We start from the raw sequence: 15020 nt of genomic DNA on the forward strand, positions 1-15020 counted from the left end.
GGGATTGGAAAGAATGGACCCTCCATTTGTGGATAGGTGTCGTTAACGCTTAACAGTCACATGGCAATTTTTTTAGATCTTTTTTTCTTACTAAGATTTTTTTTTTTTTTTAATGATGATGAAGTTTCTAAAATATCTTTTTTCATTCTAATAAAATATTTTTTAATCTTTTTTTTGCTTTTTAATTTCTATTTGTTTTAGTAAAAAATTAGAACAATTTATTAGCTTTTAAGAAGATAAAATTTATGCACTTAGAAATTACAAAGTAAAAGCTTGGAATTCTACCAAACTGTGCATGAGTTTTTTCGTCTTTTAGCTAGAAATATTTTTCTTCATATTTGATTTTCATATTATAAAGTGACTATTTATTACTTACTTTCTCTATTTTAATTCATCTGTCTTACTTTTTTTTTTCGGTCTATTTAGAAAAGAATATCAATTTGTATAACTCTTTAACTCCAACAGCAAGATTCAAAGGGCATTTTGATACATTACACCTTGAAATTTAAAAAAAATTCTTACTTTTCTTAAATTTCGTATCTATTCAAACTAAAACACATAAAATGAAACGTAGAGAGTACATTTTAAATAGTGGCTAATATTAATAAGCACTGCAAAAACTGGCCATCCCACTCAATTTTACAAGGGAGAAATTCAAAAATAGCCAGATTTACAAGTGGTCATTCAAAAATAGCCACAGTTTCAAAAGTAATCGAAATTTAGCCACTTTTCATGCTAAGATAAATCTGAACGAAAATACTGTTCAAAATCCGGGAAATACTCCATCATAATATACTGGAGTTCCATCATAAGTATACTAGAACTCTATTATATTATAATGGAGTTCCAGCATAAGTATACTGGAACTCCAGCATATTATAACGGAATTCCAGCATAAGTATACTGGAACTCCAGCATAATATAATGGAGTTCCAGCATAATATACCGGTTCAGTATAATATGCTGAAAGTTCATACACAAATGCTCCAATCTCCAGTATATTATGCTGGAACTTTCCGCATATTGGAGTTCCAGCATAATATGCTGGAAGTTCATTCACAGGTGCACCAATCTCTAGTATATTATGCTGGACCGGTCCCTGTTGCAGTAAAATAGTAGCTATTTTTCAATGACTTTGCAAACGCTGGCTATATTTGAATGACTAGTCCGAAAACTAGCTAGCCCGTGCTATTTTAACATTTTACAACCAAATAACCTTAACCGAAAATAGGGCCAGCTGCCTTTTCTCTTTTTAAAAAGATTTGCCGGGAGAAATTCAAAAATAGCCAGATTACAGTTGGTCGTTCAAAAATAGCCAAGTTTCAAAAGTAATCGAAATTTAGCCACTTTTTATGTAAAGATAAATCTGAGTGAAAACATTGTTCAAAACCCGAAAAATACGCCAGTATATTATACTTGAGTTCCAGGATAAGTATGCTGGAACTCCAGCATAATATGATGGAGTTCCAGCAAGTATAATTGTCCGGTATAATATACTGGAGTCAGCAAAGTATACCGGTCCAGCATAATATGCTGGAGTTCATACACAGGTGCACCAAACTCCAGTATATTATGCTGGACCGGTCTCTGTTGCAGAAAAATAGTGATTATTTTTCATTGACTTCGTAAATGCTGGCTATTTTTGAATGATCAGTCCGAAAACTGGCTATACCGTATTATTTTTACAGATTTGCTTCAACAGAGCCCAACGCTCTTGCCCATTCCATTCTTCTTTCAAAGCCCATGAGATAATCCAATTCAGTTAAGCCCATCCAAATTCTTCCTTTGTCCATTTAGAACACTGCTATATTTTTTTAAGAAAATACGTATTTAATACTCCTTCTGTTTCAATTTAGGTGCATTCGAAACAATTTAGGTGCATTCATTCGAATCGATACAAGGAAGAATAAAGCAGTCAAGGCAGGATAGAGTGAACCAATCTCAATTAATGGGACTCACAACGATTCAATAGAATGATAAACTGTAAGTTTGGTAAGTTGGTATAAAATCATCAAATCTTGAAAGGAGAACAAAAATTTAAAGTAGCAAAATTAGGATTCATTCGATTAGCAAGTCCAATCGAAAGAAATTGCTCCAGCAACTTTAGTACTTTCCTTTTTTAGAAGAAAGGTGGGATCTGGACAGAATCGACCAAATGAAAGAAATTCGAGTGAGTATAAAAGACAAAATAAAGAATAAATTCCACTCGTACCTTATAGAAACATGCTATAATTGTAATTGTGAATTAAAAAAAATAATATAAAAAATTAAAAATAATTTTTAAAACTTGTTATTATACATATATTATAGCATTTGTGATTATAAAATTTAAAATTTCTATGGTTATAAAACGTTCTCATTAAGGATAAAATTGATTCTAAAATAGAAGTGTAATTCTCTTTTTTAAGTGGACTAATAAGGTAATAGTTTCACATAAACATAAATGAATACAATATTATTAAAGTAATATATCGGTGCACAAGTCGATTAGGTTATGTTGGAGCTTATGACTTGGGTCAAAACAGGCCAGACAACACCTATATATATATATATATATATATATATATATATATATATATATATATATATATATATATCTGTGTATTCAGCTTAGTGATTGACAAAATAGTTAAAAGAAAACAGTTATTCACTCATATTATTCATTAAAAATAGGTTGGATAATGAACTTTTTAAAAACGGGTTAAATATGGATAAGAATTATATTATCCACTTAGAAAATAGATAACTAATAAATAACTAATGGGTTTAACTTCTACATTTATAAAGCCTCAACTTGGGGGTTCCTCAGGTTTAATTCTCCTAAAAGTGATCATATTTAAGAAGTCAAATAATATGGATATCCATATAATCCGCTGGTTAACCCGTTTTTTACCCACATTGAATATAAGTCAGATAGGATAATTTATCCGTTTTTGTATTACCATTTTTTAACATGTTTACATCCGATCCGACATGTTCGTTTGTTACCTCTAATTCAGCCAGTGACTTAATGAACGAACGAGCCTATGACCAAGTCACATAAGATAAAGGTTGACTGCCTAAGGGGAAAATTTTATTTTGTGTCTCATACAACCAGTAGTTGTATGAGACATCTTTTTTATTTCACGGTTTTGTGGATTCAGATTTTTGTGAACCCAGAAGTGTAAGATTGGGGTCCACAAATTTGTTAGACAAAAAAGAGCCTCCCACAACTAATGTTAGTTGTGTGAGGCATACAATAAAACTTCTCGCCCAAGGGACTCTGAACTGCCTCAAAATTCCTGGGGCCATAATCTTGCCACAATATGATCTCTTGCAGATTTAACACTTTCTGTATAGATTTGAAATCATAATCAACTGTGACATTGAATCTCATTTTCTATATTTATTTTCAATAAAGGATGTTGACTTTGTGTATACCTAAACACAACTTTCAAATGCCTTTATGTTTGAGCAAAATGGACCTGTATTACGAATGAAAAATGACACTGTATAGCCGTCCTCAAAATAATAATTGAAAAAGTGTATATTTTTGTATATATATACATTTTGTATGTTATATTAAAAATTATATATGATATTATACACTTTTCAGCTATCAAGTAAATAGTTTCCGGCGCGAGCAAAAAGTGATAATTGCAATTTGGGCTATTTTTATAGATATTTTGCTTGGACTATTTTTGATTGATATTTCGTTTTGAGCTAGTTTTGGTTGAAACTATTTATGGACCGATGGTTTCCATAGTTTCCCCATTAATACCGATGTAGTTTCTTGAACAACATTCTTTACTCCAAATTTTAAAGATATTTTTTCCTTCCTATACCATATATGAAATTTTATTACCAAATGTGCGTATAGTTTCTAATTTATCCGCTATGTTCACAGTTTTTCTACAATTATTATATCATTCATTAAATACTAATTAGTAGTAGCTGAATCTTTCTAATTAGGCGCGCTACAAATCAGGAACAGAATATTCTAATTGATTTAGCGACCTTCAGATCAAATTTGAAACGCAAATCCTATATCTTCAATTTAAAATCAAATTACATAGACTCTTTTCTCCAAAAACTCTGTTCTTCGATTTTTTTCCCTTAAGCCACAAATCAAAAAAAGACAAAATCGTCAACAAATTCGAATCAAATTGTAGAAATCAGTTATGCAAAAAGCTCGGTTCTTCGACATTCTCTCTACATCTCTCTCTATTTCTCAATCGCAAAATTCAGTAATACAAAGCAAATGAAAAGAGAGCAGCAATTCCACCATTGACAGCCATTAAAAAGCTTGAAAGTTTTGAATTCAACTTTGGATTTTCAAAAATCATTATTTTTTTGGATTGGGTGTTGTTGAAAATAATCAGGAATATGGTTTGGAGTTTATATCTCAATTTTGAGGGGTTTTGGTGAAGATTAGACTTGGTTTTGACTGAATTTCAGATTGAAACTCGAAGAAGAAGAAGACATATTGCAGAAATTGTAGATAAATTGTAGATTATTTGTATTCTGATTGTAGATGCTTTATTTTCTGTTTTCACAAATAAAAAACGGCTAGAGCTTCTACAAATCTTCTAAAAAAACGCAATTATGTCAAAAATCCCAATTATGCTACAATTGAATGGGAATTGGGATATAAAAATTTAATGTACACAGTTTGTAGATATTTTGTAGATAAATTATAGATTATTTGTATTCTAATTGTAGATGCTTTGTTTTCTGTTTTCACAAATCAAAAACGACTAAACCTTCTACAAATCTTCTGGGAAAAACGCAATTATGTCGAAAATCCCAATTAAACTACAATCCAATGGGAATTGGGATATTAAAATTATCACGACCCAAATTCCGGTCTTGATGGCGCCCAACACACTACTAGGCAAGCCCGACCATTATTCAACACTTAACCCAATTTATCAAAAATAGCGGAAAGAAATATCAATTAAGCAAGATTAAAGTACTGAAGAATTTAACAAAATACACAATATAATCTCACTAGGACCCGGTGTCACGAATCTGAGCCTCTAGAATACAGAATATCATCCTAATACATGGTATATCCAAAGTCTGATAATGCGGAAATAAAGAGATAGGATAGGAGGGAGAAGATCAATGGCTGCGAACGCCGTGCAGCTACCTCGATACTCCCAGAGGCTGGATCTGCTGATCAACTGGATCTACTGAGCCTGAGACTGCCCTGGATCTGCACACAAGGTGCAGGGAGTAAAGTGAGTACTCCGACCCAGTGAGTAATAAAAGTAACTACAGTCCGAAGATAAGAAAATCCAGTAAATACACAAAGTAAGCTAAAATCCAAATATACAGCAACATATGGAACTGAGCAGCTAAACAACAGTATAAATAGAAATACATGAATGCAATGCAATGCATATGATGGTACATTCCAGTACCCACTGCGGCGTGCAGCCCGAGCCATCCATATTTATTTATCATCGACGGCGCTCACTGGGGGTGTGTACAGACTCCGGAGGGGCTCCTACAGCCTAAACACAATATCTTGGTCAGTCATTATTACCTGACCGGTCAGCCATTGTTACCTGACCAATTTATATCATACAGTGCCATTGTTACCACTGTTCAAGTATATCATCCAGTGTCATTGTTACCACTATTTCAAGTATATCACACAGTGTCATTGTTACCACTGTTTCAAGTATATCACACAGTGTCATTGTTACCACTGTTTCAAGTATATCACACAGTGTCATTGTTACCACTGTTTCAAGTATATCACACAGTGTCATTGTTACCACTGTTTCAAGTCACTTTATAATCAGTCCAGAAAATAATATAATAAGCCCCTTGGGCATTTACAAAACAGAAGTTCCCAGCCCGGAATACATTTAAAAATATCATTTAAGTTTTCAACACTTAGAATTATGGCTGAGTTTGCAAAACAGCATTTAAAACCTTGGACTAAAATTAAATGATATGCAAATCATGCTAAGCAGTAATATCAATCCTCGAAGGATTTTACAAATCGGCACAAGGCCCCAAACATGGCATCAAGCCCAGTAATATCAATGAAGTATGTGTATCAATCACCAGTATAGTATAAACATCACACGGGATGGACCAAGTCACAATCCCCAATAGTATCCGACCCCGCACTCGCCATGGAGTGCGTGTCACGCCTCAATATAGTATTACGATGTGAAAGTCCGGGGTTTCAAATCCTCAGAACAACATTTACATCTATTACTCACCTCTAACCGGCCGTAGACTAGTCCGCAATGCCCTTTCCTCTTGAATCGACCTCTTCGCGCGTCGAATCTAGTCAAAACCACAACGATTGCGTTACAATAGGCTAAGGGAATATAACCCAATCGAAAAGACTCGAAAAATGTCGAAAATCACGAAATTAGCAAAACCCGAGCCCCGGGCCCACGTCTCGAAATTCAGAAATTTTTACATCAATACGACCCTTATCTTGCCACAAGTCTATACATACCAAATTCACAAAAATCGGAGTTCATTTGACCCCTTAAATCACCATTTAATTCTCTTAAGTTTCAAGCTCTAACCCACCATTTTTGTCCATAAATTACTTGAGTTTTCAGCTCTAATCCATGTATTTAACTTGGAAATAAGTAGAAACAACTCACCTTTGATGCTTGATGAAATCCCCCTTGAAATTCTCTCCAAAATAATCCAAGCCAAATGAAAGAAATGAAAGAAATAAGCCAAATCCGTGTTTAAAAGAATCTGCCCGTGCTTCGTCGAGTTGTACCTTGCACTTGTGCTATACAAGTTGTACATCCTATTAAAAATTTTCCTTGTCGGACACCTTCTGTTTAAACACCCATAACGTCTTGTATAAATATCCAAATGACAAACGGTTTGAAGATTTAGAAACTAGACTCGAAGATCTTGAATTTGATAGGTTGTACACCATATAACTCTTTATATATCCCGAGATATGAGCTTCTGAAGTAGGCTCCCCGAAATCAGAAAATTCTGGAGAACGAGCTCCACCAGTCATATTCAATCGACCTTAACATTCACTACAGATGTCCAAATTACGATTTCTTTAGCTTTCTAAAAACTAGACATGAAGGGCTACAACTTTCATTTTTGAACCATCTCAAAATTACTTATATATCAAAAGATATAGGCCTCCGAAGTACGCTCCACGATTGCAGTCCAAAGACCTTCTGCAGAAAATTGCAGCAGAAATTTCTGCAGCTTTTTCTTTTCTTTTTGGTCCGAATTTCATTCCGTTAACCTTCTGAAATCCACCCGAGGCCCTCGGGACCTTAACCAATTATATCAACATGTCCCACAATATCATTCAAACTTGTCCCAACCTTCGAAACACCCAAAATAACATCAAAACATCAAATCATCATCGGATTCAAGCCTATGAATCTCACGAACTTCCAAATTCTATTTTTGATCAAAAACCCAATCAAACCACGTACGAATGACCTCAAATTTTGCAGACAGAAGCTACAACAACTCTCAAAATTTCATTCCGACTCTCGGATCAAAATCTCACCTATCAACCGAAATTCGCCAAAATACTAACTTTGCCAATTCAAGCTTAATTCTACACCGATAATCACAAAAATATTCCGGACACACTCCTAAGTCCCAAATCACCTAACAAAGCTATCCGAACCATGAAATTTGCATTTCGAGCCCTCTAACACATAAGTCAATATCCGGTTGAGTTTTCCAACCTAAGCTTCCTTAAAAGAGACTAATTGTCTCAAACCTTACCAAAATCATTCCGGAATGACTTCAAATTTGCACACAAGTCACATTCGACATTACAGACTTGCCCCAATTTTCGGAATCGCATTCCGACCCCGATATCAAAATTTCCACTTCCGGTCGAATTTTCTCAAAAACCTTCAAATTTCTATATTTAGCCAAATGACTTCAAAATGACCTCCGGACATCCGAATTCACTTCCAATCGCGCTCCCAACTCCAAAATCACCATACGGAGCTATTCCAAGACTCGGAATCCCAAACGGACATCTATAATACTGAAATGCCTTCCAACCCAAATTTATGAAATTCTTCTAAAATACTAACTTCCACAATATACGCCGAAATGCTCACGGGTTACCCAAAACCAAATCCGGACATACGCCCAAGTCCGAAATCATCATACGAACATGCTGGAACTTTCAGATCCCAATTCCGAGGTCGTTTACTCAAAATTCTAATCCTAGTTCATTTCTTCAATTTTAAGCTTTCAAAATGAGAATTTCCATTTAGATTTGACTCCAAACTTCCTGAATTTTAATTCTGACCATACACACAAGTCAATATACCTGAGATGAAGCCGCTCATGGCCTCAAACTGCTGAATGACGCGCCGGAGCTCAAAACGACCGGTCGGGTCGTTACAAAAATTCAATATACCCAGTTTGTAGATATTTTGTAGATGAATTTTAGATTATTTGTATTCTGATTGTAGATGCATTGTTTTCTGTTTTCACAAATCCAAAACGACTAAAACTTCTACAAAATCTTCTGCAAAAACGCAATTATGTCGAAAATACCAATTAAGCTACAGTTGAATGAGAATTGGGATATAAAAATTCAATGTACCCAGATTGTAGATATTTTGTAGATAAATTATAGATTATTTGTATTCTGATTGTAGATGCTTTGTTTTATGTTTTCACAAATAAAAAACGACTAAAACTTCTACAAATCTTCTGCAAAAAATGCAATTATATAGAAAATTCCATTTATGAGATTGGATGAATCTTTATGATTTAAGAAGAATAAATATTGAAATAACACATGGAGCTAAGTTAAAGCTTGTGACAACTTGTACATATAATGTGCAAAAATCTCCAACGCAAAAAAAGAGTGTCCAGCTAGTGGAAGCCTGAGAACAACAGATTTTGCAGATCTGAATGAATTTAACTAAAACATCCTTCAACTCCAACCCGAAAGAATTGCGTTCTGGATATTCTACACAACTGAAACGTAAAGCAATGCTCATTCTGGAAGTCCAGGAATCAATTTCTGAACTGATAAGCTATATAGATTTCAAAGAACCGAACGCCTAGTGAACAATTCTAATTTTAGTATTAACAGACCATGTTACAACCTCATCTTTTTATGGAATTTCCTGATAAACAAATCAGCCACATTATCGATCTCGTCTTCTAGTACGAAATTCTGTCCTTCTTCCTCTTTGAAATTCCTCACCATATCTATAGCTGATGCATTTGGATCACCTAAATATTCATCCTCTTCATTGAACAACGAATGTGTCAAATCCAGATACTTATCATCATAATCATCATACTTTTCGCCTTTGCTCAATACTTTATGTTTAACAACAGTACATAAATGTGGGTGAGGGTTTGGGAGAGAGAAACGTGGGAGGGATGGGATATACGGTACCTTGAATTAAGGAGGGATATACGCTGCATTAATTGTACCCTTAAAATACACTATGGTATAAAATTGGTAATTTGGTATACTAAATGTAATTATATCAAACTTAAATATTGAGGGTAATAATGTTTCCTATATGGTATAGGAATGTAAAAGTTCCAATTTTAAAATATTCAATATTACATTTTAGACTTTTTAAGTGCATGATAATTCAAACACATGTAATATCTGTATCTGTTTATATTTACATATTATTATATCTATGTGTATGTCAGTATTGTATGATTGAGAGCGATAAAATACAATTAAGAATATCAAAGTCGATTGGCAAATCTTTAATTCGTCACACCAATGATAGAAAAAATATTACAAAAATATCAAAGTCGAGTGTCTTAAACGATTAAACATAAACATATTTGTCATTTTGATATTTTAAGTTGTATCATTGACTTTTTATTGTCATATTTTATTTTCAGGTAGAGCTTTTTGGTGTTAATTTAATTCGCATGTGTAGCACGGATGTCTATAATATTTTCATTGTGTTTATATTATATTATTGACTTTTTTGTCATAATGGTTAATTGCTAATTGCAAATAACGCCTACCTTCAAGAGGTTAGGTAAAATTGTCCAATAATAAAAATAGGTGAATTATTAATTCACACGCAAGTTAGGAATATAATATAAATATGATAATAATGAGATCACCAAAAATTGGATACTATAAGGGCATATAGATATTATTAGAGGCGAATCTATATTGGAATTTAGAGTTCACACGAACTCAATATTTTTTTTTGCAAAACCCTGTTTATGTTAAGAAATTTACTAAATATCTATGAATATTTGATTGTGAATTCATACATTATTATATATTAACTTGAGATCATGGTAGGAACTTATAAAATTAGATTCTGAATTCGCTTATGGCTATTCTACCAAAGACTTTCTTGTTCCTTTTTTATTTATAATTTTAAATATATAACGTATGGTCATAGATATTCTACAAAGATACTCAATTGGTATAGTTTCTAAAGCTTCTTGTGTTTCATTATTATGTGAAGGAAAAAAGGGAGAAAGAGAACTAGGCAAGAACTCAAACAAAACAACATATATAAGAATGTAATGTACATAAGTCTTTTTTCCGGTTTCCCACCCGGTATTCAGTACACATATTGGAGCCCGACTAAATTCGGATTCGCACTGGAAAGTCCCACATTAGGAGGTAAAGCGTTTCCTAACAAAGGCGATTCCACACCCAGGGCTCGAACCCGAGACATCTGGTTAAGAATGAATGTGTACATACCACTCCACCACAACCCTTATTGGTATGTACATAGGTCGTTGGCATTTGAACATTGCTACATTTATGAGGAAAATGATGTGGTACAACAATCTCCTCTTCTAATCATCATAACCTTCTTATTTTACTGTAATAATCACAAGAATTATTTAAAGTAATAATACAATACGATACTCTAAATCGGGGATGGGATAGCCCGCAAAGGATGAGCTATCGCTAAGGTGATACCAAACTTCTCCTCCATATCTAAGTCTTTTGGTGCAATTCCTGGCTCAAGCTTCCAAGTGAAGGAATTCAATAGCGAGCCCAACATTACCGGAACCATTCTTAATGCCAGTGGTAAGCCAGGGCATATTCTTCGACCAGCACCAAACGGAATCAATTCAAAATCTTGCCCTCGCATATCCACATCCGAACTCCAAAACCTCTCAGGTTTAAACACTAAAGGATCCTCCCAAGACGTAGAATCTCGACCAATTGCCCACACGTTGACTAGTACCTGTGACCCTTTCGGGATGATATAGTCAAACATTTCAACATCCTGCTCCACTTTACGCGGGATTAAGAACGGAGCGGGTGGGTGCATTCTTAAGGTTTCTTTGATAATGCATTGCAAGTATAGGAGTCGAGAAACATCAGCTTCTTCTACTATTTTTCCTTTTCCAATGACTTTTGCAAGCTCAGCTTGTGCTTTTTCCATTATTTCTGGTTGTCTAATTATTTCTGCCATCGCCCATTCTAATGTGCTTGTGGTTGTATCAGTCCCCGCACCAAATAGGTCCTGTAATATTTGTATCTCAAAGTCAAAGTAGATAACAACTTATAGCCTACTAATTAGGTGAATACAATATAATGCAAGAGGAAAGAGAGATAGCTATCAATATTTATTAAAAAAATAAAATAAATTACAGTAATAATAAAAAGAGATTATAATAGATCACTGCACAATTCACCATAACAAACAAGCTGACATATACAGTAAAAAAATTAGAACATTTTAAACAAGTAGATCATGTTCTCTTACCCGATGAATACAAGTACCTATACACATGGCCGGAGCTAGAAATTGAAGGCGGGTACGTTAAGCCGAACCCATAAACTTTAGTTTAGACTCTATATTTATCCTAAGATATTTAATATGCAAATATTATTAGTAACTTAAAAATATATAGAATTTTGAACCCATATATAAACTTCAAATTCTGGCTTCACATAATCTTTTTATACATGATAAATTGAAGTCGAAAACTGATAAACAAATCAAGATCATTGTCAATCCAACCGTTCAAATATGTAATAAGCCCGATTATTTTTAATTTCTAAATTAGAGGAAAAATAGGGTCGATTAAACATATTTTACTAGCCGAGAGTCACATGCATATGTTTTGATCATTTTAATTTTTTTTCTTTCTTCTTTTTATGGGGTTTAGGTATCATAGAACACGCGGGGGGGGGGGGGAATAACTTGCTAGGTATCATAATTTAAAACTTCTAAAATGTCAAATAATTTTATTAGGAGATGTATACCTAAATAGTCGGATTTTTCTAGCATGTATACATAGATAATATATGGTTATACACATATTATACATAGATTATGCATATTTTATACATGATAAAGGAGAAGAGAACGAACCAGAATCATAGACTTGATGTGATTATGATTGATCTCCTCAGGGTTTTCTTCGCTGATATAGAGAAAATCTTCCAAAACATCACTCTTTGCACTGCTAAATCTACTCTTTTCCTCCAATCGCTCGTTGATCAAACCATCAAAAAGTTTTATCAACTTACCAAAATGAAATGTTGCACGACGCCTTATCCCTTGAGGATCAATCTTTTCGAGCAAAGGGAAAAAATCTACTAGGTTAGGCTTCCCAACCTCAGCCATAATGCCCCAAATCACATCCTTCAGCTCAACCTACAAATCCAAATAGCATAGTTAATGCACCCAGTAGAAATTTCTCCAAGGGTGTTCAAACTTGAAAGAAGCGAAAAAAAATTTCCGATAAAGGATGTTCAATATATGTTATATACCCCTAAAACTTGATTATATTTACCTATATACACAATATAATTTTTCGACGAAGGATGGTCTGACCACCCTTGATAGGCTGTAGCTTTGCCCCTGAATGTGCCGTTTAGTACACATAAAGTCAAAATGAGGGGTCGGGTTGTTACAAGTTATTGATCAGAATTACCTTTGAATCCGAAAAGGGGTCAGCCAAGTCCTTAGAGAAAAGGGTGTTGGACAACAAATTGAGGTTAGTCTTGAAAGCAACTTGACCTACATCTACAACTTCACCTTCTTGACAACATTTTGCACAATAAGCAAGCAATTCTTTCACCTTTTGAGATCTTAAATGTTGATTTGCATCAAGCCTATTGGAAGAGAGAAGGTTGGTGTTCAAGATTCGTCGAAGCGTTCGCCATTGAGGACAAACATGAAGCCATACTACGGAAAATTTGTAATGGTTATGAGCTTGTAGGGCATTAGGAATAAATCTAGCTGAAAATGCTTGATCTTGATTTTTAAGGACTTGTTTTGCCATGGTTGAAGAAGAAATGACAATTGTAGTAATTTGGCCAAGTTTTAAACTCATAATTGGACCATAGATTTTTGCAAGATTGGCTAGTGATATATGAGGTTTTTGACCTAATAAGTGAAGGTTTCCAATAATTGGCCATGGTGTTGGCCCTGGTGGAAGTTTTTTGCTGCCTTTTCTGAGTATTTTTGATAGAATATAAAGAAAACTCAAGGCAAAAATTGATCCCAACACAAGTGTATAGTAATCCATTATGCCCCTCTCACAGTACCCTTTCTTCAACTTTGAAAAATGAAAAGATGCTTTAATTTCCTCTTCTGTGTGTAATAACCTAGAGGTGTGTGTGTTTGATTTGGATCGTGCATTTAATAATCAGCAAAACTGAAAATGGAAAAGTCAATCACTATCCCCACATTGCTAACAACTTTTATATAATGTATAACTACTAGTCTATTACTTTCTCTATCTCAAATTATCTGTCATATTTCTTTTCTACACGTCTTTGAAAAAATCTTAATTAGGAAGTGGTTTTGATTATTTTATCCTTTTTATGTCTTAAGATATAATTATAATTAAGGATAAAATGAGAAAAATATAATTTATTTTGTCTTGAACTTCTAAAAGAACAAACAACTTGAGACAACTATTTTTAAAAAGCACGACAGATGATATGAGACAGAGGGAGTAGTATTAAATAATAAATACCCCGTCCTTTTGGCAACAAGATAAAATCATTAGAAACAACTAGGAACTACAATATTATATATATAGTTTTATCTTTCTAGGGATAATATTTCCTGTTAAATAATGCCTTGCTCACACGGGCAAATCTAGAGGGGTGGAAGTGGATTCGGGTAAATCCTTTTCTGCGAAAAAATCACACTGTATATATTGTGATTTGACTTAAAATTCTTGCTAAGTTAAGAGAGTGGTAAGGTTCATAAAATAGGAAAAGAACATTAACCTTTACTGAAGTAATCAATAATGATTTTGAACATTAGCAAATGCAAACCTATCTTGTAAAGAGAGGGGTCATCGGTATCCTAAATGTTCGGCAAATTTTTTATATATTCATGTATATAATTTTAAAAAATATTGATATATTAGTCGTGATGCCTTATATACAAAACAAATTTTGATTGAATATAAATTAAAGTGCACATCGACCTTTAAATCCTAGGCTTATTAGTATATAGATGACTTACTCTCTCTCACCTTCTCGAAGATATGTATGTTAGAAAATTTGGGAGAGCAAGACAACACAAAAAAACACTCAAAACTTACAAAGAAGAAAGTGGAGGAAAGGATGATTTCTGTTCAACTTGACCTGCTACAAATGGCCAGGAATACATGGCTATTTATAAACATAATAACTAAGTCCACACCTCACATCTTTCAAGGTATATGGATGACACTGCTAGACATTATATCTTCCAAAGTACATGTCACGACCCGGATTTCCCACCATCTGGAGTCATGACAGCGCCTACTCGTAAAAGCTAGGCAAGCCACGAAATATAGAAAATTCTAACTCTTTCATTTTAATCCTTTTTAACAACTTGAATTTACAAGAAATCAACACTTTAAAAATTAACGATAAATAGAATAAGCGGAAGACTTAAACAGCTAAAAATAACCAAGCCAGTGCTACAATGCCAATATACTCCTCTACCCGGAACCTGGTGTCACAATATTCACGGACGGACTAAGATTTACTACAACCAATGTCTGAAAGGAATACGATCTATCTCGAAATCTAATGAAAACAGAGTACATAATGAAATAGAAGA

At 33.8% G+C, this 15020-nt stretch overlaps 1 protein-coding gene across 1 annotated transcript; it reads right to left on the reverse strand.

The window, feature by feature from the left end:
- Positions 1-10477: 10477 nt before the first annotated feature.
- LOC104227330 (geraniol 8-hydroxylase-like) lies at positions 10478-13556 on the reverse strand. The gene is made up of 3 exons (XM_009779555.2): positions 12886-13556; positions 12321-12605; positions 10478-11465 (listed from the first exon to the last, which is right to left on the reverse strand). Exons 1-3 carry the CDS (start codon positions 13480-13482, stop codon positions 10860-10862), a joined length of 1488 nt encoding a protein of 495 aa, XP_009777857.2. The 5' UTR covers positions 13483-13556; the 3' UTR covers positions 10478-10859.
- Between the last annotated feature and the right edge of the window lie 1464 nt (positions 13557-15020).

The sequence above is a fragment of the Nicotiana sylvestris genome, chromosome 1 (genome assembly GCF_000393655.2).
Source record: "Nicotiana sylvestris chromosome 1, ASM39365v2, whole genome shotgun sequence".
NCBI lineage: Eukaryota > Viridiplantae > Streptophyta > Magnoliopsida > Solanales > Solanaceae > Nicotiana > Nicotiana sylvestris.

Coding starts and splice junctions, on each gene's coding strand:
- LOC104227330 (XM_009779555.2), bottom strand. CDS start 13,482: ATGGATTACTATACACTTGTGTTGGGATCAATTTTTGCCTTGAGTTTT. Junction 12,606..12,885: donor ACCCCTTTTCGGATTCAAAG/GTAATTCTGATC, acceptor TTGGATTTGTAG/GTTGAGCTGAAGGATGTGAT. Junction 11,466..12,320: donor ACATCAAGTCTATGATTCTG/GTTCGTTCTCTT, acceptor CAAATATTACAG/GACCTATTTGGTGCGGGGAC.